Source organism: Dicentrarchus labrax, unplaced genomic scaffold, assembly GCF_905237075.1.
Source record: "Dicentrarchus labrax unplaced genomic scaffold, dlabrax2021, whole genome shotgun sequence".
Lineage (NCBI taxonomy): Eukaryota > Metazoa > Chordata > Actinopteri > Moronidae > Dicentrarchus > Dicentrarchus labrax.
In genome coordinates, this window is record NW_026136707.1 from 8,446,219 (window position 1) to 8,473,702 (window position 27,484).

Genomic DNA, 27,484 nt, shown 5'->3' on the forward strand with positions numbered 1-27,484 from the left:
CGTAGCCACTATTATATTTACAAAGTCATACACTGTAAAATATGGTAGTTTACATAAATAAAGCCAAGCATGCATGTTTATTTTTGTGGACCTTTTTAAATGTGATAATGGCCGGATACACTAGTGAAGGGTATAATTCACAACATTTCAGGCAGATAAGAACTGCACGATTTGTTTCAAACTGGGGTCCTGTTGTTTTGATGTTATTATTTTACACTAGTAACCTGTTGTGTGAAGCAGGTTCCTGGCTGCCTCAGTGCTTTGTAATTCAAACTCAATCACCATTAACAAAAAACACTAAGAATACACAGTTTAAAACAACAAGAGTTTGTCATTTGGACTTTTATTCCTTTGAGGCGCTGGCATTAACACACTTTACAGAAATGTATTTCTTGCCTGTCTTTTTACTTAACAAAGAATGTGGTCATCAAGTCATTAAAGTATTTCTTTCTCCAGAATGCAGTGATGTATTACAAACCCACACAGAAAATGTGATTTCCCCCCAGTCACATGACATGTATTAATTCAATTCAAATGTTGCCTGCACTGACGCTAAATGAGGAACCAAAATCTATCAAAAATGAAACTCCAGAGTCAGACATAAAGGAAAGTTAGGGCTAATTACTACTAAGCATCTGAATGCTTTAGAAGAGGGCACATACACACAATGGTCCCTTCAATGCTGGTGCATGGCAGTAGGGTAATGGTGGCAGGACATTTCACAGTTACAAAGTTTTAAATTCGAGATGTACATCTTTTGTGATGTTGGGCTGAGATCAAGATGTCAAAGGCTGTAATACATTCAGACAACAAGAGCAGTTTTAGCTGGTCATGTTTCAAATTTGTTATAAGCCAAATGCAAAAGGAAAAACTGCAAATCCTTTCAGACTGAAATTGTGCTTTCAAAACAGATTAACTAGGAAAGAAATGTATGGGTGCCATTTTACCCACAATACAAAGTTGGGACATGAGTCTGGGCAAAGTAGAGGTTTGACATTAGACTAAAGGCACTTTGGAGGAAAGAAGGGACACAAACTACATTAAGATGACTGACAAGTTGGCCAGTTTCAACATAATGTTAACTAAGGCCCTTCTCATCCTGTTACGTAAATTATTGATAACTTTAAGCCCTGAGAAAATGCTGCCTGGTGCCACAGCTTTAAAGGGATCAAAGAAATTTCACAATTAAATACTGACTTGTCATCAATACTGGATCTGTGCTTTGACAAAATGCACTACAGTGTCACTGACATTACAGACATCTTTAAATATCCTATTTCTGCAGTAAACACTTAAAAATAAAATAAAAAGCAAGTTCAATATCAGCAACACTGTTTCAGGTGCCCCACAGTAGCCCTCATGCTTATGCAATTCTTTGTCTACTATTACAACTTTGGTTCCTTTTTGAAGGATGTTAATCTGGTTAAACTCTGGATATGTGTACAATCCACTTTGTTTTACAACTGCATCCCCAGATCTGAGCAATAAAGTTGGTGAGCAAACAGGATTGATAGCCAAAGCTACAAAAATGACTACACTCAGTGGCCACATTATTAAGTACACCTGCTTGTTATTGCAAATATCTACTCAGCCGCTTAATGCATAAAAGCATGCAGACATGGTCAAATAGTTTAGCTGTTCAGACCAAACATCAGAATGGGGAAGAAATGTTAATTGTCTGTGGAATGATTGTTCGTGCTAATCTCATGGGATTTTCACACACACAAGTCCATAGTTTTCACAAACAGTGATGTAAGAAAAATTTAAAATAAAATATGCAAAAAGTGCCATGTCAATGAGAGAGGCCAGAGGGGAATGGCCAGACTGGTTCAAGTTGACAGGAAGGCAACAGTAACAAATTACCATATTACAGCAGAAAACTGAAGCTAGAGGAACTAGGCTCACCAAAACTGCAAAGCCGATTGGAAAAATGTCATAGTATTGCAAATCTCGATTTCTGCAGCAACATGCAGATGGCAGGATCAGAATTTGACGTAAACAACGTGAATCATTCAACATTTCAGGCTGTTGGTGGTGGCAACAGCAGCGTAATGATGTTAACATTGTTTTGGCACACTTTAGGCCATTTAATACTGAGTGCAGATCATTTAAATCCCAGAGCCTTCTTGATTATTCTTGCCGACCATGTGCATCCCTTTACAGCCGCAATCTACCCATCTTCTGATGGCTCCACAGTCACCAGATCTCAATCCAACAGAGCACCATTTAGATAAGGTTCAACCCAAAATTGTCAGCATGAATGGGCAGCTGACATATTGGCAGTAACTGCATGAAGCCATCATATCAACTTGAACTAGTCTCTCTCAGGAATGTTTCCAGCACCTTGTTGAATCCATACCAATTCAAGAATTCAGGCTGTTACGGTCCACTACTAAAAACGGTATCTAATAAATTAGCACCAGCAATAAAGGGACCAAATAAATAAGTGTATCTTATTTCTGTTTTTAAGCGTGGGTTCCTTTAAAGCATCTGCTCAAAAGGCAGGTCAGCAGGATGTGAACATGGCCACGTGTAATTTATCTGCACAGCAAGAATGTGAGCTGGGCTCTTTCCTCCAAGTCTACCTTTGGTTTCACATTTTCATTCTTAGAGAAAAGTATAAAAAAAGTTAATAACAATTTCCATGTATTGTCAAGAGGGACTGAGTTCAATGGCAGACTTAAGTAATAGCCCAAATCACATGTACAGTAACCATGTCTGGCAGTAAGACAGAAAGTTAAAGTGGCAGTCTTCAGTGGAGAAGAAAACAGTTTACTAGCATATGGACAGACAGAACTGGAGATTGCTGTAAACTAAATCTGTAAAAGAAAAGAAATCTAAAATAGAACATTTTGGTGGCAAAGCAGGGAACAGAAATCTTCACTTGGAATCTTGTGTGTTTGAAGCCAGCGCCATGTTTCTCCTGAAAAAGAAACCACAAAAGCCAAGTTAGGATTTCTGATAACCACCATGTGAATGAGTCACAGCTTTAGCAAACCTGCAGACAGCTGGCTGTGTGCTCTGATCAGCTCCCTCCAAATCCATGTTGACTGTGGATGTGCAGCCTGAGGACGACAACCTTAAACCCTTCACCTTTAAAGCCTGTAAAACTTCAGTTAATCTTCTTGATGAAAGAGGATATTACCCATTAGCAAGCTTGTTAGTTTTTGCTGCTCTTCAAGCTACAGTGCACATTTGCAGTGTTCTGATTACACCAGGTATTAATTTATTTCTCTCATTTATAGACACAAAATCTAAATGTGGAAATTAATATTCTGTGATTTTATCATTCCAATTATTCACCTATTTAACAAATAATGTACTTTAACCTATTCCTTATTAGTAAATGTTTAATATTCCTAAAGGTCTATTTTCAGTCATGACTGGTTTTTGAGATGTTTGAAGAACTGACCATTCATTCAGGCTGCTCACAGTTCCTTGTTCATGGCTCCGCCCTCAATGTCATCATCATCTGGGTCAACGGAGTGAAACTCTGCCACATACAGGCTCTTATCGATGCTGCCGGGGATGGGCTTAATTTCAGTAACTAGTTGATCCTCAATGTTTTTCAGGTTGTACCGGTCATCTGAAGTTATCAGATTGATGGCCAGACCCAGGTGACCAAAACGCCCTGAGAAAGAAGAAACATAGTGTAGCCATTATGTAATGTTAGTAGTAGTGTCATTAAACTGGGTGGACCAGACTTTGAAAGAGGTAGCTTTAAACAATACTTATTGTTTTGAGAGTGACCATTTATAAATAGGTTAATCCTCACCTGATCTGCCAATGCGGTGCAGGTAGGTCTCTGCATTTTTGGGGAAGTCAAAGTTGATGACCACATTTACTGCCTGGATGTCAATCCCCCGAGTGAATAGGTCTACAAAGAAGTATGTACATTAATTAACCTGCTGACCACTGATCATTTAAATTTACACTTTATATATATGTTAAAATGCAGAAGTTTTTTCACCTACCTGTGCAAACCAGGTTTCTGCACAGTCCATTCCTGAAGTCATGGAACACACGGTTCCGGTATTCCTGCATCATCTTTGCATGAATGTAGAAGCACGAATAGCCGAGTTGTGTGATTTTCTTGGCCAGAAGCTCAACCCGCTGGGTTGAGTTACAGAAGATGATTGACTGGTTGATCTGAAGCTGTAATAAAAACATAGTTTTGATTATTGATCACTGAAGGAATAACCTAAATTCTTAAAAGCTCTCTCTCTCTCGTATCCTACTGGTCTACCTGAGCTACAGTCTATGCTCAGGTGGCCAAACAGCAGCTTAAGAGTTGCATACAGGTTCTCTGCCTGTATAAATGTGGTTCTTATCCTGCTGTCCTTTAATTTAATTATGAATCATTTATATCACATGTAATTATTGTCCTATGAGAGCCAATATCTGAAATTGAACAGAACTGCACACTTCAGAGGACCAATCACATATCTTGTAACTAATAATATTTCCACAATATTTTGAAAGTAGGAGCTAGCAATATGGATAAAATCCTCAATCACAATATATGCAATTGTATATTGAACTCATGATTATATTGTACATTTTGTGTAAAATCAATTGATTAACAGTAAAGGCAAATAATCAGCCGTGAAACTTTCAGTGGTATCAAGTTACTCTCTAAAATGTAAATTTTTTTTAGGCTTTTAGTATGCAACTGATAGGTGCTCAACACTCACCCTAGAAAAGAGTGTGTTGAGACAGTGGACCTTCTGTCTTTCAGTCACATAGGCATAGTACTGAGTGATGCCCTTCAAGGTCAGTTCCTCCATCAGGTTGATCTCGTAAGGCTTCTTCAGGTGCTTGTTCTGGACAAGACATTCACAGTGTATTATGAAGCGCAAATAAGATTATAAAATTTTTAAGGGAATCGAATTGTTGTTTGAGTTCTCACCATGAATTTTTGCACACTGATGGGGAAAGTGGCAGAGTAAAGCAGGATCTGACGTTCCTTTGGCAAGAAGCTGATAATATCTTCAATCAGGACCACAAAGTCCTGGGACAGCAGTTTATCTGCCTGAATAAAATACATATTCAAAGAAATACTGTTTAGAAACACAGTCAACATTACTGATATGGGAAATCAGAAATTAAGAGCCAAACCCACCTCATCCATCACCATCATTTGGGCTTTATCCACTTTTGCCACACCCTTCTTCATCAGGTCTAGTATCCTGCCTGGCGTAGCAATGACTACATGCACTATTAGGAGAGGAGGAGGTACAAACAGCACATCACAACAAGTTCCACATAACTTTCCAGAGAAGCTGCACAAAGTACAATGTTAAACTAAGGTCAACAGAAGGGTCTGTCATTCAGCAACAAATCCTTCAAAATGTCAGAGGGACAAGATAAAAGAAACACATCATGACACTACACTAGACAGTAGCTTCTAGGAAAAAACATTGACAATCTTCTCTATGGAAACATCCCTTTTCATTATAAATATTAACAGCACAAGTAGTACCTATCTCATCAAGACGCATGATGTCATCCCTCAAGTTGGTGCCACCTGTGGTAGCCATGACCTTGACCCCTCCAAGGTGCTTGCTGATCTGAATGCTGATCTGGCTCACCTGTAGGGCCAACTCTCTAGTTGGCACCATTACTATGGCTGGATTGAGACAGAAATGGGAAGGGCTGATGAAATGCAAGGGTTGGTGAGATGCATGGAAAAAATCCAATAAAGTGATGCTCACAAAAAAATTTAACTTTATATAAAGACCAAAAACCCTGTTCAACAGTAGATAGAAATGGGTATGGGGTAGAACAGGGCAGTGGTCATGGACTCCTTATGCTCCACAGATTGTGGACACAAATAAATGCGTGTCAAAGGTGCTATAGTCTTGTTAAGCAAGATGAGATTCTGTTGAGTTTTATTGGGATTACACTTTGACAACTAGTTGAAATTATTACATTACGGCTTTCTTTCACATTCTGCTTCAGTTTAAAACAAGGTTTTAAATAATTTACTGTACAACTTTAAGAATAATATAAACTTCAAAATCAAGGCATCGACACAGGTATATCTTAGGGATACACCAATAGGGAATTTCTGGGCCAATCACAATGTTAAAAATAACAAACCCAACGATAGCCGATGCAAGTGTTTCATGTTCTTATTAATCTGTCCTTTTGTGCTAAGGAAACAAAGAAAACTACAGCGATAAGCATTTCTGCCTATTTACAGTTCAGTCTAGTTCTCTTCTTATCCAAGATGTGAGATGCCAACACAACATTTAGCCAGTGCAAAACTGACAACACAACAGATAAACATCGGTGAACAACATCTTATTTGCCAATACGCCAATGTCAGTCAACTGGTGAATCCCTAGAATATATTTCAATGCACCAAAAATTTACACCATCGGACAGAAGACAGCAGAAACTCACCCTGGATGTGATCCTTCTTCAGGTCTATTCTTTCCAGGAGAGGTATGAGGTAGGCTCCACTTTTTCCTGTGCCATTCTTGGCACGAGCCAGAATATCTCGGCCTGACAAAGCGATGGGGATGCTTTCCTCCTTTTGGCAGGAAATAAGGTAAACAATCATGAAGTTAACATACTGGAAAGACTTCCCTACTCCTGACCCATTAGGGCTGCAACACAACAGTACTTACAACAGGGAAGCGGATATAACTGCAATAAAACCAGACTAAAATTGTGCATTTTTTTTAGCGAAAAGGGAGATGAAATGTGTGTTTTGTTAGTGGACCGAAACCCTGCAGACCAAGAGCAGGGGCAGGAGTGGGCTGTTGAAGTGGGAGTGATGGGATCCTGTGGCTGGCTAGGGGGTGCTGCAAAACTAGCCCCAAATTGTGCTCCATTGGCATGCACATGCAAGAGTAAGAAATTAAGGGGTAGTACAGTCAAGAGTCTTCAGAGAGGAGGATGATATGTAATGCAGATGGGAATAACTGGATAATTTTGGCGAGTGAAATGTGGAAACATGGACTGAAGTAGCAAAGCACTGTTCTGGGTATTGGTGATTGCAGTTAATTTTGATTCATAAGAAAAGCATTTTTTTTTAAAGTCCTGCTCACTTTACTTAAACAAGAGGTCCTTCTGTTCTAATGGCTTGACTCACCTGGATAGGAGAGGGTTTCTCCCATCCCATTTCAAAGATTCCCATTAGAAGTTCCCTCTTTAGGCAGTAGTCTTCAAATTCATTTCCCTTAGTTGATGTCACATCCTGAGCAGAGCAGAAACATGTGAGATTACGGTTTAATATAATCCAGAGGTTGACGTGACAGCATAAGCCAACACTCACATTTCAAATTCAACAGAAAATGTGGGAAGTCTCTCAGAATTACCAACATCTTAATAATTATGTTTGCTATAATGAAAAGTTGCCTTACCGACGTTTTCATCCGGGTATCTTTTGGAGGAAGCTCCAGGCACTTCTTCCAGTCATCGCCAAACCTTATAAATTGTAAGAATTTGTACTGTTAAATAAATAGCAATATTGCATACAAAAAGGAGGGTAATGAAATATATTGAAACCCAAACCCAAGTTGTTGTTTTTTTTCAACCACAAAAAATGTTTTCATTTATATCAAAGTGGGGGGAGGCGAGAGAAATACTTTTTAGAAGCTTTGTTCTCTGGGAAGGGATCACAGCCTGCAGATTCTTGTATCCAGTGTAAGCAGTATCGTACTGAAGTAATTAACAGATACAAAAACAAACATTTCTTTCTACTCAGAAGTTAGCGAACACATGGAACCAGTGACTTACTTGATGCCACCACTGCTTTGAGGAATGCTCATGGTCATTTTCTGGGGGGCACTGGGATGTTGAGCAGTTGCAAAGAGTCCTGACTGTTGTCCGGCTGGCTTATTCTGTCCTCTGAACTGCCCATTTGGTTTGTTCAATCCAATCATTGGTGCTGGGTTTGCTGTTCTTGCTGTAGCCATGGGTTCACCACCTTAGCTGGCAATTTTCCTCAGTGTATGTTATAGTTATATTTGCGTCCTTTTCACTGCTCTGTTTCACTTAATGCACTTGTGTGTAACAAAATAGTAAAAGCTGAAAAAATAAAACTTTTTCTCGTATCGTTGCTTTTTAAAGAATGTATTGTGTATACAATCTGACGTTCAGACCTCTTGAAAAGAAGAGGTCTGCGTATGAATTCTGTCTATTTACAAGACAACTCTCCAAAAAGGGAGAAATTAACATTCATATGAATAAATAAATCAAATGTGACCAAAACCTATTTTTCTGTCAGAAATGTTTTTCAGAGTACTGTCATCCTTGCTGTAACGATGACCCAGAATTTTCTTTGTGTTCTTAGAGTAGCTTGGATTTTTAAGTCCAAGTGCTATGTTTTTTACATTCAAAATGGTGCGTAGCAAAATATGATGTACTTGGTCACGTCTCAGACTATTCTTATGATTTGTTTCTTTGACATCAAGTCTTCAAACGTCTTTGCTGAGGCTTAATACTGGCTCAAGAAAGTAACTCCTGCAATCTTTTTTTTTTTTTTTTTAAACATAGACAGTCCACTTTAAATGTCTGCTGTTATCTATCTTGTTCCAGTTTCCATTACTTCTGCAGCAAAAGTTGAGATGGCAGTCTGCAAAGTGCTTTCAGAATTGCAGATCAACAAAAAATCCAGGTTACCTGCCAGACAATAAACAGTAGTGGGTTGATATTTTAGAGCAATGACGAGTCAAAAAAACAGGACTTAACAGTGACCAAACTAACATTACTCAAAAAAAAAAAACAAAAAAAAACACATCACTGGAGACCAATAACATACATTTTAGATGTGTGCATTAGCAATGGCTCTCTTTTACCACCTTGACTCATTCAGCAAAACCATTAAATATCAGCAACAACTAACATTTAAAAAAACAACTTAATTTTAAAAAGTTAACTGAACCGATAAAAAAAAACCTCCAACCACGTAACTAAGGTTAGCAAAATTAAAATGTCGAAAATTGCGGAGACATCAGCTTCATATTGAAATGAAATGACAAATAATACATTTGCTAGTGCGCCTTTGTTGTGATGCCAGCGGTGAGAGCTAACCTAATGCTAACGCAATAAACAGTGGTAAGCTAAAAATTCAACGGACAAACCAAGTTACGTTCAAAGTTAGCAACCGGGCGTTTTAACCTTGTAAACATAAGACAAGCGTAAAACCCAACCATCCGGTTATTTGTCCTGTCTCTTCTTTCGCGAACACTCCGTCGTCACCGATCGATAATTTAGCAAAGTTAGCTTGAAGAAGTTAATTAGCACCGCCTGAAAGCTGCGTTAAAACTTTTCATGCATAGCAACGTGGCTGCCATCCAGCTAGCACGCTAGCGTCCACGTTAGGTCTTGTTTCTGCTTGCGAGAGCAACCCCGGTTTTAAACCCGTATCGATAAACGACGCGCAAAACACATAATCTGTCTGGATCTAACTCAATTCGCACCTGCTACTTCAACACTTTTTTAATTCAACCTGACCAAACGACTACGTTAGCATGCTAGTGTTAGCTTCGCCACTGTGCGTTAACACCAACGCTGCTGTTAATCAATACGCTTGAGAAATTACTTCTTTTTTTTTCTTCTTCTTTTTTTTTGTTTGTTACCCAGCTGGAGAAAAGATGCTAGCTACCTTCACTTTGCTACATCCACCCAAAGTCGTCCCTGTTGTGTCGTTGCTTATCGACAGTTTAATTAAGTTGAGTAAATACTCGCTGTTTCTAGAAATCCACCGAGTTGTCACTCTTTTGTCTCTTCTTTCACAATCTCGGCAATTCAACATGGCCGCGCGTTCGTTTTTGGGCTGGTTGTTTGCTCCGAAGGACCTCCCACCGACCAATCACAGCACTGCTTTCAAATTCGCAAAGGCTCACACTGTGGGATCAGCGGACAACAAAACAAGACAAAAGTGAATCTGTTGGACACGTTTTTTTATACACACATATATATATATAAAAATATCTACAACTATTGACACTGATAAAATGATAAAATAAACACACAGGCATGTGTGGAGAGCCTTTCCAGTGAGCCAACATACACAACAGCAGCAGCCTGACTCTGACCTGAATAGAACATAACCTTTATTAGCATCACTGGTAACACCTGTTTTTACTGCACACTTTCATGTCAAAATGGCTGCTGTGAAAAAGGTCTACATTAAGCAGGTCAAGTTACATTGTCAAGCCTTACAGTAAGCAGACTCAATTCAATTTTAAAAAAGGGTGTTGAGTCAGAGTGAGAACATTTGTTTCATGTAATCCCTCATGTCTCTTTATCTCTGTCTCTCCCTTTGTTACTACCATCTCTCTGTTGTCTTCTACCAAAATGTAAAGGCCAAAATACTTTTGAAAATGGACTCTGAGCTCACTGAGCTTAGCTCTCTGTCCGTCCTTTACAGACATCTCAAAACAGTTCTTTGTGGTAGCTCACCTGGTAGAGCTAGCACCCCATGTACCAAGGCTTAGTCCTTTCTGCAGCGGCCATGAGTTTGGATCCGACCTGTGGCCCCTTGCTGCATGTTATTGCTTCTCACTCCCCCCTTTCCTGTCACTCTACAGCTGTCGCAATCGATTAAAGGCAATGAAAGCCCCCCCCCCCCCCAAAAAAAACAAGAGAAACAATAACAGTTGATTGAACATTGATTGTTCATTGTTCTTGATTGGCAGGCAGTGGCACATTTCTGTTGCAGCATGTGGAAAAATCCTGGTGATCACTGCAGCAGGATTAGGGGATTGCACACAACAGCAGCTGGATGAGCAGGGAGGTTGTAGGGTTTCAGTCCAGGCATCAGGAGGGACACCAATGATGATTGTCTTTTGTCATGGACTCCAGAAAAACAAGGCCAGCTTGTAGAGAAATCTAATTTCAGGTGCAGAAACTGAAAAACTTCATGTGGAAGTCCTTTTAGGCACTTATGTCTCTTTGTTGGTTGGATGTGTGGAGGTAGTTGCGAGTTGCACTGGACAACAAGTTTGAGTTAGTAAAAAAGAAGCCCAGATGGAGTCTTTGGAGAGTGGGAGGTGCTATGATGAGGTGTGTGTGGTGTAGTCGCAGGCGAACATCCACGACTGTGGTTGGGAGATGGAGACCCTAAAGGGGAGGCAAAGAGTACAAATTAAATACTGTGACTTTAGTGAGTCTCTGTACTTTGTGTGTGAATTTGCGTGCATGTTCTTACCATTTTCTGTTAAGTTGCTCCCATGTGGTGAGACAGACACACAGTGCTGATCTTGAACTCTTATCTGGTTGGATCCTCTCCCTCTTAACACATCTGTTATCTACAAAAGATTTACAGTCTGTTACAACTTTGTCTGCATGACCTGAAGTGATAGTCACAGTTATCCACAAAAAAACAACAACCCTTGAGTCAAACAGGAATGTAATATTAGTGGAGAAAACACTGCACTATTCAGGTCTGACCTCTAGAGGGAAGGATACACACATTTACTTTCCATTTCTGGCTCCAACCATTTTTTCTCACTATGTTAACAAGGTCTGAGTCAAGCAGATTTTGCAACTGTTTGCATTCGTTCTGATGTAACTGAAGTAGCAAATGAATGGGATTTTCCATCATAAAATGTGTGTGTGTTTGGATAATCACAAGGAAGTCATTCACAGTCAATTTGGTAACCTTTCTTTGTTTTCTTGAGACAATTTGAATTGTTCTGAAGCAGCAACACACAACCATAAAAATGGCTAAAACAAACAATATAAGTGGACTTTTTTTATTATGCACATTTTCTTTCTCTGTTATCTCCTTGCTCACTTTCTTGTTCTTGGCCACCATGACAGGGGTGTCGTTATGGTAGTTCTTGAGGCTGCTGTCAGCCCCACTCTTCAGCAGCAGCCGCACTGTGTCCACCTGACCTCGGCCACAGGCGCTGTGCAGGGCTGTGTTCCCACTGTATGACTGGCTGTTGACATCACAGCCACTCTGCAACAGAAAAACAGCAGAAGTTGACACATATGTGATTCATAAAGAAAGCCAGAGTAGACGCAGTTCAGCATGGAACATTAAACAAAAGATAGATCCATGAGAGGGTGAGTTAGATCAGATAGGAGAGATGAAGAAGAGAAAATGCTTTAATAGGAGAGATGAAGGAAGGAGAAAAGACTACTTCTGTCCAGGAACAACACCTGCTAAGCTCTGATAATAAAGCTAAACAATGAATATTTTGCTCCAATTCTTTGAAGGTCTTATCTATAAGCTAGACAAAAATAGCAAATACAGTATGCAGCTTATGAGCTGGAAAGAGAAAACCAAACTATCAAATAGAGCTGAGTCACAGCCCTTCTCTCCCCTCCTTCCTCCCTGCCCACACAACCTCTTTACCTCAATGAGGAAGTGGACCATGTCTGCGTTATTGCTCTCCACTGCATGCATGAGAGGACTCTGTCCACTTTTGATGTCCTAATTAAAAAACAAAAGCACCATGGGAAAAGTCAGAGGATGCAGAGACGGTAAATGTAAAATTTGTGAGGTTGTGAAACTTAGTCAGTGATGAGTCAGTGCAGCACAGGGACTGACCATAGCATTGATGTCGGCACCTGCATCCAGCAGCATTCTGGACAAATCTTTGTGACCACGCAGCACAGCCAAATGGAGAGGGCTCCAACCTGAGAAAAGGTACAAAGCAGAGTTTTACAGTGATCAAATGCAGGCATACACATAGACCAGTGCTCTTTCTCTGGCAGGCCCCCCTTCAGTAGCTGAAATAAATTCAAGCCACACACCCCACAATTTCTTTATCAGTCATTAAAAATTACAGGGGAACCAAATCTAATAAAAATTATTCAAGTTGAATTTTAGTGAATTAAAGGTCAGCACAATAGCATCAGCAAACTCCTGGTTGTTTATTTTCCATATATAAATTCAACTTTGTTCCACTCCGTATTTTTCCCCCGGTCATCCAGGCAGTTTGGGAACCACTGAGAGAGACACATACAGTATGCCTATACACACTCCTGCATGAACCCGTTTGTCCAAATACTACCTCCACAAACAGTATATACTCTCAGATATACAGGCAAGGCCGTAAATAGTACATTTTCTACATAAAGGCACTATTGAAGGACATTACATGAGAAGTACAGAATAATTCATTTAAAAACTTATTAAAAGAACTCTAAAACACAATAAAAGTATTTAAAAAATTTATTAAATTATTAAAAGTAATGGCAGGATGCTAGTTTTTTGTTTTGAATTCTGCTATATTTATTATATCCAAATTGATCAGACAAGCTTAATTTGATAATGACTTTACATGTATTCATTAAATTGATCACAGGGAAATCACTGAGGAGGAAATGGTTGCAAACAATCACAAGGCTTTGTCAGATTAAATAATTTAATGAGAAGGGTTTCTGAATCCTTCTAGATCTTTCTTTATCAAGAACATCTTCAATACAATAGATACCAAGGAGCTTCTTTAATAGACCACAATTTACCCTCGTAGTTTCTTATCTCCAGGCATGTGGAGGAAGAGGAGTGAGAGAGCACAACAGACAGACAGTCACGCTGGTTGTATTCGCAGCAGAGGTGGATTGCTGTTTGGCCGTTACGGTCCAAGGCAGTGGGGTCGGCCCCCTCTCTCAGCAAAACCTCCACCATGTTTGCCTGCTGGGTTATCACTGCCAGATGAAGGGGAGTCTGAGGGGGAGGATGAGAGCAAAAATTATAGTTTAGACAAACCAGTGTATTTAGGTCTCTCAAAATAGTTTTCATTTTTCACACTGCAGCACACAGTAGACAGCATTTATAGAGCGTGAACCCCCACTAATGCTGAACAATGCTCCCACTCTCTACTATGCTCAAAGACATAATTTCTATCTCTTAACATTTGAGATAAATAGATTTCTTAACCTTGTATAGATGCCCTTATTCTAAATAGTGGAAATCCCAGATGCTGATTGGCACCAAGAATTTGGTCCCTCCCCCCAAGGCTTTGTTGTAGAAATCTCCAAATTAAAAAATCTATCAAAGGAATAGTTTGATATTTTGGGTGATAGGGTTACTGGCTTTCTGCTGAAGAGTTTAACGAGAAGATTGATACTACTAATGTCTGTATGGTGAATAGGAAGCAAGAGGCAGGAGACAATTAGTTTAGCTTAGTACAAAGACTGAAAACAAGGGGAAACTGTTTGTCTGAAGAAAACAAAATCCATCTACCAGTACCTCTAAAGCTCGGTAATCAACAAGATATATCTCATTTGTTTAATCTTTACAAAAAAATACTTCTGGGCTTGGTGCTGGTAGGTGGATTTTGTTACCTCTGGGCAGAGCCAGGCTAGCTGTTTGCCACTGTTTCCAGTCTTAATGCTAAGCTAAGTAGCTGCTGGCTGTAGTCTAATATTTACAGTACAGGCCAGAGGATCTCCTACAACTCTCTGCAAGAAAGTGAAGGTGAGGTATACAATCAAAATCTTAAAAACTTTCATTCTTTTAATTGAGGATTGAGGAAGAGTGTTATTATTTCTAGTAAAGTCCTCCTTTCACTCTAACCTGTTCTACAGGTTAAAAGTCAGAGACACAATAAAACAATGCCGGGCCAACGCCTAGTACAAATAAACAAGAAACTATTGTAAAATTATCGTTATTACACATCAGAAGATCATGAGATACTGGCTCAGGTATTACGTGCCTGTCCCCAGGTATACACAAACACATGCATACACACAGTGCCAAAATTAAGAATTGTCAGCAATCAAATCAAAGTGGCTGACGGTCAAAGATGAGACCTTTGCACCATATATCACAAAGCAAACACCATCAACTGCAACAACCCTAGCATGAGACTGAGTGATTAATTTTAATGATTAATTAATTAATCAAAATGAGGAGGCACCTGTTCTGAGAGTCAAACAGTCTCACCAGGTGCTTGCCTGGATGAAGCTACAAAGTGCTGAATGAAATCCCTTGAGAAATCTAGGATGTTCCTTTGGGTGAGGTCAGCATGTATAATGTAATCCTGTTGACAATTATGTCAACTCTGACCATGGAATCACTGACAACCTGCTGTTTGAATTAAGCAATGAAACATTTCAGTCATAAAGGGAAGTCCTTCAACCTGGAATTTTTAGCTTCTATTCAAGTTGCGCAATAAATGCAGCAATCAGGAACAGATATTTGCTCCAAGTTTCACTTTGGCTGTTTTACTACTGCATTCATGTGTGTGTGTGTGTGTGTGTGTGTGTGTGTGTGTGTGTGTGTGTGTGTGTGTGTGTGTGTGTGGAGGTTCCAGTAAAGACTATTTAAAAAGTAGTCTAACGGTGGGAGAGCGTCTTTGTGGAATCCCTCCAGTGTGTTAATGCCAGTGTTCCTCCCTTCAGGTTCTGTTTCCTTGAATCCTGTGACTCACACTCTTACGGACAAAAAGCACTTTGAACTTCCTATAATCAGCATTCACTGTTGAACAAACCTTGTGAAAAGCAGCCATACTTTTGACCCCACAGAGTACTAATGAAACTCAAATGGTAGTATCCTCTTCACTCATTTCTTGAGAAATTACCTTCCCAGGCCTTTTAAGGCCTTCAAACTAGACCCCACAGAGTTGGCAGAGTCTAGCTGTGGCTTCCTGTAAAGGATTTCAGAGTGACTAAAACAAAAATCCAGCAAAGATATGAGGAAGGGTGGGAAGGGAGTGAGGGGGGAGCCTGGGTGGAGAGACGAAGGAATGAGGAAGAAACGGAAGCAGCAGAGGGGAGTCCAGGGGAAAGACAGGATAACAAGGGAAAATCCCTGCTCTTTCCCCTGGGTCTGTCCTTGTACACTTGCATTCCTGCAAAATGAGTGGATCAACATGAAGGAGGTGAAAAGATAAGAGAAGAGAGGAGGTTTTTTGGGCATGAAAAATGGCCCCAGGCTGTAGGCAGAGCCAAACACAAAGAAAGGTTGATGGCAACGAAACAGAGGCTGTTCTTCTCCTGTGAACACTAGGAGGTAAAGCCAGTCCTGTTGCACAAAAAAACATCACACGTTCTTACGTCAGAGTTGTTGACAGTTACACTGATAACATCAGTCAGTTCATCAGTTATGGTTAGGAATCCTAAATTCTCTTAAGATATATGCAGCGAGAAATATGAAAAAAGAGAGAGTAGTGAGTGAGCGAGACAGAGAAACAGCGCGAGAGAGAGAGAGAGAGAGACACGCGCAGGAAGGGAAAGTCCCTGTAAACTACCCTCGCTCAAGGTATGTTGAGAAACGGGGGGGGGGTGTTTGCGGTCATGTGACTTCTCGGAACGACGATACTAAAGCACACACAGATGTCTCACTCGTGCACACACAGGCACACACACTTACACAAAAAAATGGCATGCACATAAACAAACTCAAGATGTTTAATATGAAGTGACATGAATCTGAATAAAAAGATTTCAACAGTACAGTGAACATGAGCATTTACAGATACAGCTTTAAAGAAGCCGTTATTGAATTGTTACACGTCATCTGCATACTGCATTGTAGCAGTTACACATGCACTTTAGTGGATGTTTTTAATCTAAAGCACATGACCATTAGTGCATGTTTCAGTGTGGGTGGCCCCCAGGGATTGAGTCTCCAAACCCCACTAGTGTTCGAACCACGCAGTACACCATGAGCTGTAGCAAGAGCTGAAAAAAGTAGACTATCTATGTGTGTGTGTGTAGCCGCACTGATAGCATGACCAGTGTGGGAGTATCAAACAGCTGTCTCTACCATCATAGTAGTTTAGGGAGTGGAAGAGAAATCAAGCACCAACACTTCCACTATTGTTCAGCTACGGTACAGATAGTAACACTCTGTCAAAAAAGTTCCATATGCAAAACCACAGAAACTCAGGATTTGTCATCAATATTGGAAAAGCTGTACTTTCTTTTTTTTCTTCATCTCTGGGAAGTTGACCAGTGCCAGAAAATGTGTTAAAGTCTGTCTGGTAAACTTTATGTTTTGAAAAATGAAAAGTTCCCTGGCCTCATTTTGATAAGTCTATTCTTTATGCCTGGTATTCAGTTAAAACCACACAATCTGGTAGGCAAATGACTGTGACGGGACCTGTGCCTGAAAATCTCCCTTCTTGGTTATAACTGCATATGGCATAATACATGTGAGTGTGTGAAAAGAGAGTTGGTGTATGTGTGTCGCGTGCATTTTCATACACAGGATATCACAAAACCTATGCTGTCAAGCCTCAGCGATGAGGAAAGACAACAAACGATGATAGCACCAGCGTTATTTCTGGTAAGTGAGCCCGTGGTGTCCTGTGTGGTGTGAGAACTAGAGCTCTGCACAGCTCAGGTGCTTTCTCTGTTGAAGGATGAAAGAAAGCTGGCACAATGCAGAGCAGGAGGTGGAGACAACAGAGGGGAAGAAAATGTGGAAGTGTTGACTTAAGGCCAGTGGTTGGGACAACCCTGGATTGGGAAACACTCAAAGACAATTCCATGTGCACATTCCAGTAAAGTACCACTGTAGCTTATCCCTTTTGTTGAGGTTACTATGCAGGGAACACAGTCACTTTTTCATGAGAAAGACTAGTGACCTCAGTGAAAGAATTTTGGTTCCATTAGTCCATTTATATTACTGTAAAAGGCCTGGACATAGAGTGCCAGTCGGACTCTTAATATGCAAGAAAAAAAGCAAATGATATCCTGGAATACGGGTGACATGTTTGCAACTTATATCTTGTACTTTTACAGCCTGTGCATGTGGTTTTATACATTTTGAGACATGAGTGCAGGGTTCAAAAGAGTTCATGGGAGTCACACTTTGCTCAGCTTAATCATCTTGGCTCTATCCTCTGAATTTCACAACATGGTAAATCTAACATACAAACTTTGAAAAATCCCTTAGGGCAACCAAGCACTAGAAAACCATGAACAAAACAAACAAATGCTGGAAAACACACTTAGTCCTTCCCAGCATGTGCATGGCTTTGGCTTGTGGCAAGTACAGGTGGAGAAACTAGGAAGGGTGAATTCCACTGCATAACCATCAGCCGCCTTGACTGTAAGAGTATGCGATAACATGGTGCAAGGCAAGGAGGAAACCAAGGCACTTCCTCTTTCATTCTTTTCCATCTTACTGTTATCAGAGGGGTGAGGCAGGGGAATGTGTTTTACATGCTGTGGCTGACAGGCAGAAGTCCCCAATCGCACTTCAGTTCTACATCTATCTTTCAACATGTTACACTGACTCACTCACTAATGGTGAGACCCCTTCCATACGTGTTAGAAATAGTACTGAAACATTTTTAAAATCGTTCTATGGACTGGATGGGCACCACATTTGAAAAAGGAACACAAACCTTATCTTAATCAATATATCAAACTATTGATTCAAATTCTGCATTTGTACAAGTAATGATAACAGCTGTGTGTGCATGCATCTTGTAGTTTGATGGATAGAAAGGTGACATGTTTATTTAAAGTGTGGTTGTTTTACCTGACGGAGGTTGTTGTATATATCAAGGCCTCTGCGAGCCCACAGCAGGAGTTGAATTAGTTTGTAGACGATGCCCAACTCCCCCTGCACCACAGCTATATGGAGAGCTCTGTAATGAATACAAAAAAGACACATAAAAGGTTGCAGAAAACAACTCCATTTCAACAGGTATTTAACTGGGTCACAGGTTTTCTTGACATTGTGACCCACTGACACTCTACATGTTGGAAATAACTTATTGGCTTAAGTAGGAAATGACTCATCATAGCTTATATGTATAAGTACTTACTAAATGTATTTGACGTGCATTGATCTCCACAATGACATGCCATTTTATTTTAGCACTATGTGATGATGTGATTATGAGGATGTGCTACATGACTGGTGGCAGTTGGGGTTTTTGTTCAAGATGTTAAACCCAGTGCAGTACAAATCACTTTCCCGCATGATAGCTGTAAAGTCTACAAGGAATTTTTAACTGGTTATGAAATAGACCATCAGCGACAAGATTGGCTATTTCTATGTAGTTATTCTTAAAGCTTGCCACTGGGTCAGATTCGATCAGATTCCCCTTGAAATCAATGAAACAAGGTGGTAGAAACACCTGCTTTTGTCCACGGGGCAGCCAGCTCAACATTTTGGGAAATCCGCTTATTTGCTCTCTTGTCATGAGTTACAGCCGGCAGTCGGTTAGCTTAGCTTAGCATAAGGACTGAAAAACAACAGTTGTGGACAGAAGCACACGTTTCTTGAGGTCTCAGCTTGTTACTTGGCAACAAACCATTTCCAGTTTTACATATACACAGTTTTCATAAGGATTAAACTCATTAGTTATAACATATTCATTAATGAGCTTTTGATGTGCTAGTGGGTTGATTTTGTTACCTTCGAACAGGCCCAGGCTAGCTTTCCCAGTTTCTGGCTATGAGCTATCAAACTACCACTTTAAATAAATATCGTCTATATCACTCATTTGGGATGAAAAATCATACATTTCTTTAATGACCTTTAAACTTAACCTGTGAAGGACTTCGACTTGATCACTTGATCTAATTGAGCCCACTGACTCAGTTGCACCGACGAGCTCCACAGATGTACCAACATGACTCACACTGGCCTTATCACACCCTTATCAAGACTTAAGGGGAAACCACTATCTGTGGTCTCTATGCGAAGCGAAAGAACCAACGCAGGCCGAAGTTTAGGAAAAGGAAGAAAAGAAAGAAAATTGCTGTAGAAAACGGTGCAGCAGTTTTCACAATTTTCTTTTTCATTCTGTCAGAAGAAGCAGCTTCCAGTAAGAGTCAGACTGGTTTTATGTCACTTCCTGTTGTCAGTAACAATGGCAGCATTCTTTATCTCGCTTTGTGTGCTGTGAAATCCAGCCATTAAACTGTATGGTTTCTGACAGGGGCTTTCTGTAGGTTCACTTAGTCAGCTTCATCCAATGGATAAGTCATAATCAGATATACAGTACAACCGTGTGACAGGAAATAGGGACGCTTCTTGCGAATTTAAAAGTACCCTTGCACAGAATTTGAGGTCAGAAAATATGTTCTGACAAAGACAAAAGCACTTGCAACACTTCCTCTTTGCAATGTGTCCCACTAACAGGGAGTCATTAATAACAATAATTCCTGCTTGAAAAAATATAGATTATAGACCTCTCTGAGGTCAACACCAAATGCTTTGACAAATAGTGTTAAGTTCTACAACTACATTTTCCTGCACAATTGATCAAAACTGATGTGTTGTTCAAGGAAAAGTTCTGGGATGTATGTATGCATATATCTATCTGCCTTATCACAGTGTCACATTACTCTAATCATATCTTCCAACCACATAAAAAACAAACAGTTTACATAATCTCTATATTCACAGTCGAAACATTTAAATTCTTCTTTCTTTGACAACTTCAGTGGGCAAGTATGAACAGAATAATGCCTGTAGTCTGTTAAACTGAAGGATAAGCTTGTGCCAACCTTCTCTTGGTGGTTGCAGGAAAAAAAACTCTCTACTATGTCTGTGTATATAATTAAATGATTTTCAAACCAACTGCCAAAAAAGAAATGCTAATCATATGCATGCAATATTCTTGCACATGCATGAGCAAGCATGGACATCTCCACAGTTTGAGTAAAAATGTGCAAGCGCAGGTTGGAACTGCAACTGCAATAAAGAATCAGATGATTTGCTCCTGACATCAGAGTGAACAGCAGAAAAAGCAGAACTGTATGTGGCTATGGTTCTTTTCCTCAGCTGGTCCCTGTTCCTGTAACTGACCTCAGCACAGTGAACAAATCTGTATCAACAAAGATATATTTATCATATTTACTGTACATGCTACCAGCCTTTAAAAGGCCCATGCAGTGTCTTAACAATAAGTCCTACAGTGACTGGAGTGAGCAATCAAGCTACGGTATCCATAGTCAAATTTGGTTACAGGCTGTTCAAGTATTTTGTCACTGGGGAACACTGTTGGATGTCCATATTCTCTGATAAACAGAAAGCCAATGGCCCAGTTTTCAGTGTGAATAACTACTGAATCAGAGCCCATCTCTCTAAGCATGAGTTCAACTACTGTATCAATAGTTGCCTTCATAGCAGGCCTAAATGAGTCTATCTCTCTTGTTATACTCTTCAATTTGTATCCATCTCTCTCTTTTTCTCTTAAGATGAAACTTTACTGTTTCTAGTTCCTGGAAGTGGGGCAGACCACAGCCCCAGATAACCCCAAGCATAGCAGCACTGACGCAGACAGGAGTCCCGAGCTTGCCGCATTAACAGACAGTCCCAGTGTATGTATGTGCGTTTGCGTGTGCGTGTGCATGTCTGTGTGTGTGTGTGTGTGTGTGTGTGTGAGAGAGAGAGAGAGAGAGAGAGAGAGAGAGAGAGAGAGAGAGAGAGAGAGAGAGAGTGAGAAAAAGAGAAGGCAGCATCATGCGGTATCCTTTTTGGTATGGATGGTGAGGGTACAACCAAACTGAATAATCAGACTGAAGCCTAACATATTCTGTGGTCTGTGGACCAGCTGAGCAATGAGGTGTTTGTCAGAGAGTGAATGGTAAACAAAAGAGAAGCAGAGAAACACGACAAGTTAACAAGAAAGGGTGGCTTACGTCACACAGTGTTATCTGTTGTGTTCTTTGCAAAGGATGATGGGATATAAGGTATTCGTGAGGGAAGTGTGTCTGAGCAAATCTGAATAAGCAAGCAGTTTATTGTTTTGTGAGATCTGTTTTTTACCAGAGCATTTCTACAGCCATTGTAAGGGTAACATGTACAATTGTCAAAAGCCATCATAGTGCATTTTACAGTAATGCACTCACTTTTAACCATGAGTCAATCAGAGAGTTACTGAGTGATTGAGTGTGTGACGCCCCTCTGAAGCTCCTATTTGAAAGCAAGCACCTTGATTGACAGCTCTTCGCCATCACTGTATGTGTGTGTGTGTGTGTGTGTCTGTGTATGTGTATGTGTGTGAATGAGAGGCCCATTTACCATTTTACTTTAGATTAGGACCAAATACCTAAGAACCAATGACATTTCCATTGACCTCAACCTATGTTTCGTGCCAATTAGCAAAGGGCTAACACGGCTGACACACAACACGGTATACATTACTTGCTTAACATCAGGATGATATCATTAATTGTGAGCATGTTACCATGCTGATGTCAGCATTTAGTTCAAAGCACCACTGTGCCTGTTCATAGCTTAACAGAATCACTAGTGTGGTTGCAGGCTTGGGATTTTATTTTCAGAAACAAAAAGTTTAATGTTTACATCTGGTTCAGTGCATGTGCTGAATCAAAATACTACAAAATAAAAAAAAATAATACAAAATACAAAAATTAAAGTATTGGGTCTACATGACATAGTAATTTGAAATAAATCTGCAAGTAAGATAATGATCAAGTTAAGGTGTTTACATGACAGTTTCATAATAATAATAATCAGGATATTGCCAAACTGTGCATATAATAGTGTTGGTGTGCAGGTAAAGGCATTGACTAAAGCATGTAGGAATTAATTTGAGCTGTCAAAAAACTAACACAGCTGCACATACACAAGTGTGTATAAGCTACTGACACATAACACAGAAAAGGTGAGACAGAGAGAGAAGAGAGAGAGAGAGAGAGAGAGAGAGAGAGAGAGAGAGAGAGAGAGATGAAGCTGATAGAAAGAAAGCGGTAAATGAGGAAGTTAGGAGCGGATGTTTGGGTTTTTTGAACCCATTCATTTAAAAACACAGAGAAGAAAAGAGAGAGACAGAGACACCTGAGAAAAACCGCAATCGTGTGTTAAAAACTGAGCACTCACCGGTTTTCCCGAAACTAAGGGTCTCAGAGACGCTTGAGAACAGAGGATTGACGTAAGTGCACAGGCGCATGCTCACCATCACTCACATTATGCATACACGCACATACGTACACACACACACACACACACACACACACACACACACTCATGTACATATAGACAGTGTGAAAAAGGCTTGGGGGCTGAGAATGTTTCTTTCTGCAGAATTCACACAAAGTTTCAAACAACCACAAAGCAACAAGGTAGGTAAGCTACTACGCAAGTCAGCCAAAGTCTCAGAAATCATTACAAAGGGGCTAGATGTACTGCAGACTTGTTCATATCAGTTTTTCCTTTTGGTTTTGTGTGGACAATTTAAACACACAGCAAGTAAAGATGAAAAATAAAATCTGACTATAGGGCACCAGTGTTAAAGAAGCCACACTATCAACATAGAGAGAGACTTGTACCGTTGCAAGTAAAAATGTATTTAAAAAATTCTGAGTCAACATACATTGCATTCTTCTTATTACCTCGCCACTATCTGTTAATAACATAGGGATTATCAGTCTCTGAAGCAGATATGGGACAATAAACAGCTGTGGCATGTCACGGGACTTACGGCTCTGCTAAATGTTGGTCATCACGAGTTTCTGCATGCAAATGATGCTGATACTTTGTGAAACTGCTACATCAAAGTGCCATTTAATTCTTGGACATGCTGTGTTTTTAGTCACATGACTGTGTGCATGTGTTTGTGTGTGTGTTCTCGTTTGACATTTCAGTTAGTGTGTGAGTGGGTGTTAAAGTAACCATGCGTTAAAGTTTAATATTTGCATTCATGTGGTTAAAAACTCCTCCAGTGTCCTGTGTACAGTAGTCTCATTCCAAACCCCCCTGCCATCTCACTCCCTGAGAGTCTAGTCGACCCACACACTTTACACATACCTGTACATGCAACGTCTATTTACTCAAGCAGCTCAGACTCAAGTGCTATCATTATTTACAGGTTAGTGTATTAGATCAAACTTTCCATTGCCACTTAGTGAATCATCACTGATTTACACTACACCAGTTTCTCTTACAGGAGATGAAACAACAGTAAAGAATTTGGTTGGATACGAGAGGGGTACTGACTGTAGGTACATGATCAATATTCAGGAAAAGGTGAGTCACAGAGATTATAACAAATAAACTAAGATGATACAGACGCACAAACCACATCCAGGCTGTGCAACAGTCTCATAAACAAAGCAGTTGGCTTTGTTTATGAGGTCAGACCGTCACTTGTTGAGACTAGTGTTGTCTGGGTCCAGTCCAGTGAATCACTTGTTTTGAATTGTTATTTATGTAACCATTTCAGTTACACTTATTAACAATGGTTATGGCTTCCCTTGAGAAGAGGCAGCATAAATGTCAAGTCCGCATTGAGGCATTATGTAGAATGATGAACTGAAATGTGAATGTCAGTGAAGCTTTCCATGCAAGACATTTTAACATGTCATGGTACAAAAAGCTGAGGTGTAAAAACAAAATTGATGATGGCTGAATTCTATTTAGCGGTTTTGGTTTCAGGGTCCTGGTACTGTGCACACTGGCTAACAAGCTGTCACGGCCTACTGGTACTAGGGCTGGGCGATATAGCCTAAAAATAAAATCTTTCTCTTTGGCGTTGTGAAACACGATCACATCTGCAATGTCTTATCACCGTGGCCCCTTCTTCTCACATGGGCTAATATAGGAAAATAATTCTACACTTTATTTGTAGATGAGTGACTTGAGTAGATTGGGGCTTGTTTTACAAAGGCCTTAGCAGCTGTACAGTATATCCCCGTATTACAACATTCATAGTTTAAATCTCAATTTTACGATTAAGCAGTTTTGCGTTGTTTATAACACTAACAGTGAGATTTAAATTTCCTACTCCTACAAGACAGAAAAAATATATAGAAAATCTGTGAATCAGCAAACACACACAGATTAGGTGTGAAAACGTAAAGCTGAAAGGTTATCAATAAACAAATAAAGCTGAGAAAACTGTATGGAACTTTTTGGGCTAAAATATTGATATTTTATATCATCTGCAAATTTACAGGTTTGCTGGGGGTTAAGATATGTTTGAATTTACTGTCTATATGTCCTGCTATTAACTCTCGTGACATTTTTATGGTAGTTAAAACATCTTTTCAATTACTTCTTTCCACCATAGAGGGTATAAAAGTACAAAAATGTATTCCACTTTTAAGCAGAAGTCTTACCTTTTAGAATAAAAACACAATATACATCCATTTTAGAAATGAAATGGTCCTTTCTGTAAAGCATTTAACTTGTTTAAGACAGCTTAAACTGAATGTAACTTTCATATTCAGCAAGTCACCACTTCCAAGAAGTTAGGGACGTTTTGCATATTAAACTTAAAACTATTAATCTCAGGTTCGTGTACAATGGATTACTTGTTCAAACTCTCTGAGTTGAGTCTGCTCAGTCTTAACAAAATGACAAGGAATCATTTCAATCTGCAGTAAATCTCACGAATATTTATGACTGTGGTAAGATTTCAGATCTGTAAAATGTGCCAAGTTTCGACCGTCAACGCAGATTGAAATTCAATTATTATGAAGACTCATGAGCTGAATGAATCATAGTAATCTCTTAAGTTTACTATATGCATCAGTGGCTTGGATATGTGATGGATGGATGGATATGCTGCATGCATGATTCAATTATACATCAAGAAAGTGACATCAGACCTAGGCCATTTTAAAAAAAAACATGAACGTACGTGTCTCCATCTTCATCTTGACGTGTTGCCAGAGCGATACCAGCCAGCAGGTTTTCGGTTTGGTGGACCAGAGGGTGGCTCGGCTCTGGGACAGGGGGCAAACAGTACAGTGGGTAGGGACCTGAACAGAAAGAGAGGCAGAGACAGCAAGAGAGAGAGAAAGACAGGTTGGAGGCAGAGAGGAAGAAGAAGAGAAAATGATAGACATAAGTAAAAAAAAAAAAAAAAAAAAAAAAAAGCTTTTTTAAAAGCTGGCCTGGCAAACAAGTTATTTTTTATAATAAGGAAGTGTGCAACTGTGTGTGTATGTGTGTGTGCATGTCTCGCATTCAGTATGAGTTGAGTAAGCTACATCTGTCAGTGCAGAGGATTGACTGGAGATGAATGGCTGCGGAACTGCTGACTGGACATTTTCTCATTGATTCAGCAGTAGCAGCAGCATCAACTGCGACTCCACTGTCATTTCTAACACCTGTGAAACACCAGTGACCATAGATATTGAAGAAGTGGGAAGCTGTGCTCTGCTACTGTTTTAAAAATCAAAATAGCATCATACATGTTATCCCCAAAAAAACATTGTGAGAGCCCCCCGCATGTTTTAAACTGTGTCTCTAACTTAAGCTTACCATTCAAGAGTGTACAGAGATCCTGCATGCATGTATGATTCGTTTGGCCATACATTTAATAGTTTTTCTTAGAAAATAGAAAACCAAATACTTAATGTCAACATGCAAATTCTGAAGAGTAACTAAGTTCAGAAATGATTCCTGTTACATATAGGGGTTAATCAAAATGAAATCCATGAACACTTACTGTAATCAAACGGGCGCAAAAAGCGTATTGGATATCCATTTGGACTCTGCCGTGCCTCTTCATCCCGCCTGGGAGTCACCGGTGCTGCGCCGATCCTGCTTTCATCCGCGGCTCGACCGGCAAAAGTTTCCCGAGGCGTGAAGTCCGCATCTACCGCAGGGGAAACGCGGTCTGCACTCTGTGACAGAGCCGGTGACTGCCTCTGGGTCTCCGGCTCGACAGGAATCGGGCGTTTCCTAAAAGGAAGCCTAGAGGAAGATGTGTCTGCTGCTCGTTTGCGAGAAGCACCGGTTTCTGAGCCCTGTGTGCCCGGTGTACCCGGTGTGACGGCGGGGCAGCTGTCCGCTGCCGTGTACGCAGAGAGTGCAGGTGAGCCGCCCGTCATCCGAGAGTCCCTGACTCGACCTTTGCAGTCCCCAGTCCTCGACCCGGCGCTCCCACGCTCTCGGTTAGTGGTGCGCAAATCCAGTGGCGCTGTGGCAACCGACTGGTGGTCACCGTTCATGGTCATGATCCTCGGCATCAACCGGGGACGAGGCGTTCAGGATCTGAAGAGGTTTTCAGGTGTGTGAGCGTGAAGACAACTTCCAGACGTTCAGTGACAGTTTGGTGGGATCAGTCCGTCCAAGCTGGCCAATAGTGCGCAATTCCCATCCTCATGAAATTAAATGGGCAGCGATCAAATCATCACTGTTTCCTTTTGTGTCACTGGTGTATTTTAGGTAAGCGTATTGACTCGGAATGCAAATGTATTTTCGAAGAAGAGCCAATAGACGTTTGGTGAAGATAATGTGTGTCCCTGCACACCTATGGTAACAAATGCAGGTAGGCTACAGTGCAGCTGCGCCAGCGCTCATCTGCCTTTAATGAACACAATCAGAGTGACTACGGTGGTTTCCCTTTCAAACCGAAACAAAGCGATTGACTTAAGTGCAAATTATACCGGGTGAGGGAAGAGAAGAGAAAACACTGCGTTGAATTCACAATAATTTCTGCATTTCCGACTTCTCTGACATCTGTCTGTTTTGCATGCAAGATCAAAACATGTGAATTTCTCAAGAAGTTCTAGGAGGACGGATCGATGCTTTTAGCGGTGTTTTGGGCACATTGTTGTGCAAATTGTGACGGCAGGTCAGAAAAACAGGATCACATCTGAGCCTTTAATGAATGAAACAACA

General features: G+C 40.3%; 2 protein-coding genes across 2 annotated transcripts; both read right to left on the bottom strand.

Annotated features, from left to right (window-relative positions):
* Window positions 1-311: 311 nt before the first annotated feature.
* On the bottom strand, window positions 312-9,771 carry ddx61 (DEAD (Asp-Glu-Ala-Asp) box helicase 61). Its single transcript, XM_051405270.1, has 13 exons — window positions 9,620-9,771; window positions 7,750-8,634; window positions 7,374-7,437; window positions 7,103-7,207; window positions 6,409-6,538; window positions 5,483-5,629; window positions 5,123-5,217; window positions 4,910-5,032; window positions 4,695-4,823; window positions 3,975-4,155; window positions 3,776-3,877; window positions 3,413-3,631; window positions 312-2,923 (listed from the first exon to the last, which is right to left on the bottom strand). The coding sequence occupies exons 2-12, from the start codon at window positions 7,926-7,928 to the stop codon at window positions 3,429-3,431; spliced, it is 1,458 nt and encodes a 485-aa protein (XP_051261230.1). The 5' UTR covers window positions 7,929-8,634; window positions 9,620-9,771; the 3' UTR covers window positions 312-2,923; window positions 3,413-3,428.
* Window positions 9,772-9,900: 129 nt separating this feature from the next.
* Window positions 9,901-27,255, bottom strand: bcl3 (BCL3 transcription coactivator). The gene is made up of 9 exons (XM_051405269.1): window positions 26,307-27,255; window positions 25,494-25,614; window positions 18,410-18,518; window positions 13,438-13,639; window positions 12,518-12,606; window positions 12,323-12,400; window positions 11,756-11,923; window positions 11,168-11,267; window positions 9,901-11,079 (listed from the first exon to the last, which is right to left on the bottom strand). Exons 1-9 carry the CDS (start codon window positions 26,827-26,829, stop codon window positions 10,967-10,969), a joined length of 1,503 nt encoding a protein of 500 aa, XP_051261229.1. The 5' UTR covers window positions 26,830-27,255; the 3' UTR covers window positions 9,901-10,966.
* Window positions 27,256-27,484: the final 229 nt, after the last annotated feature.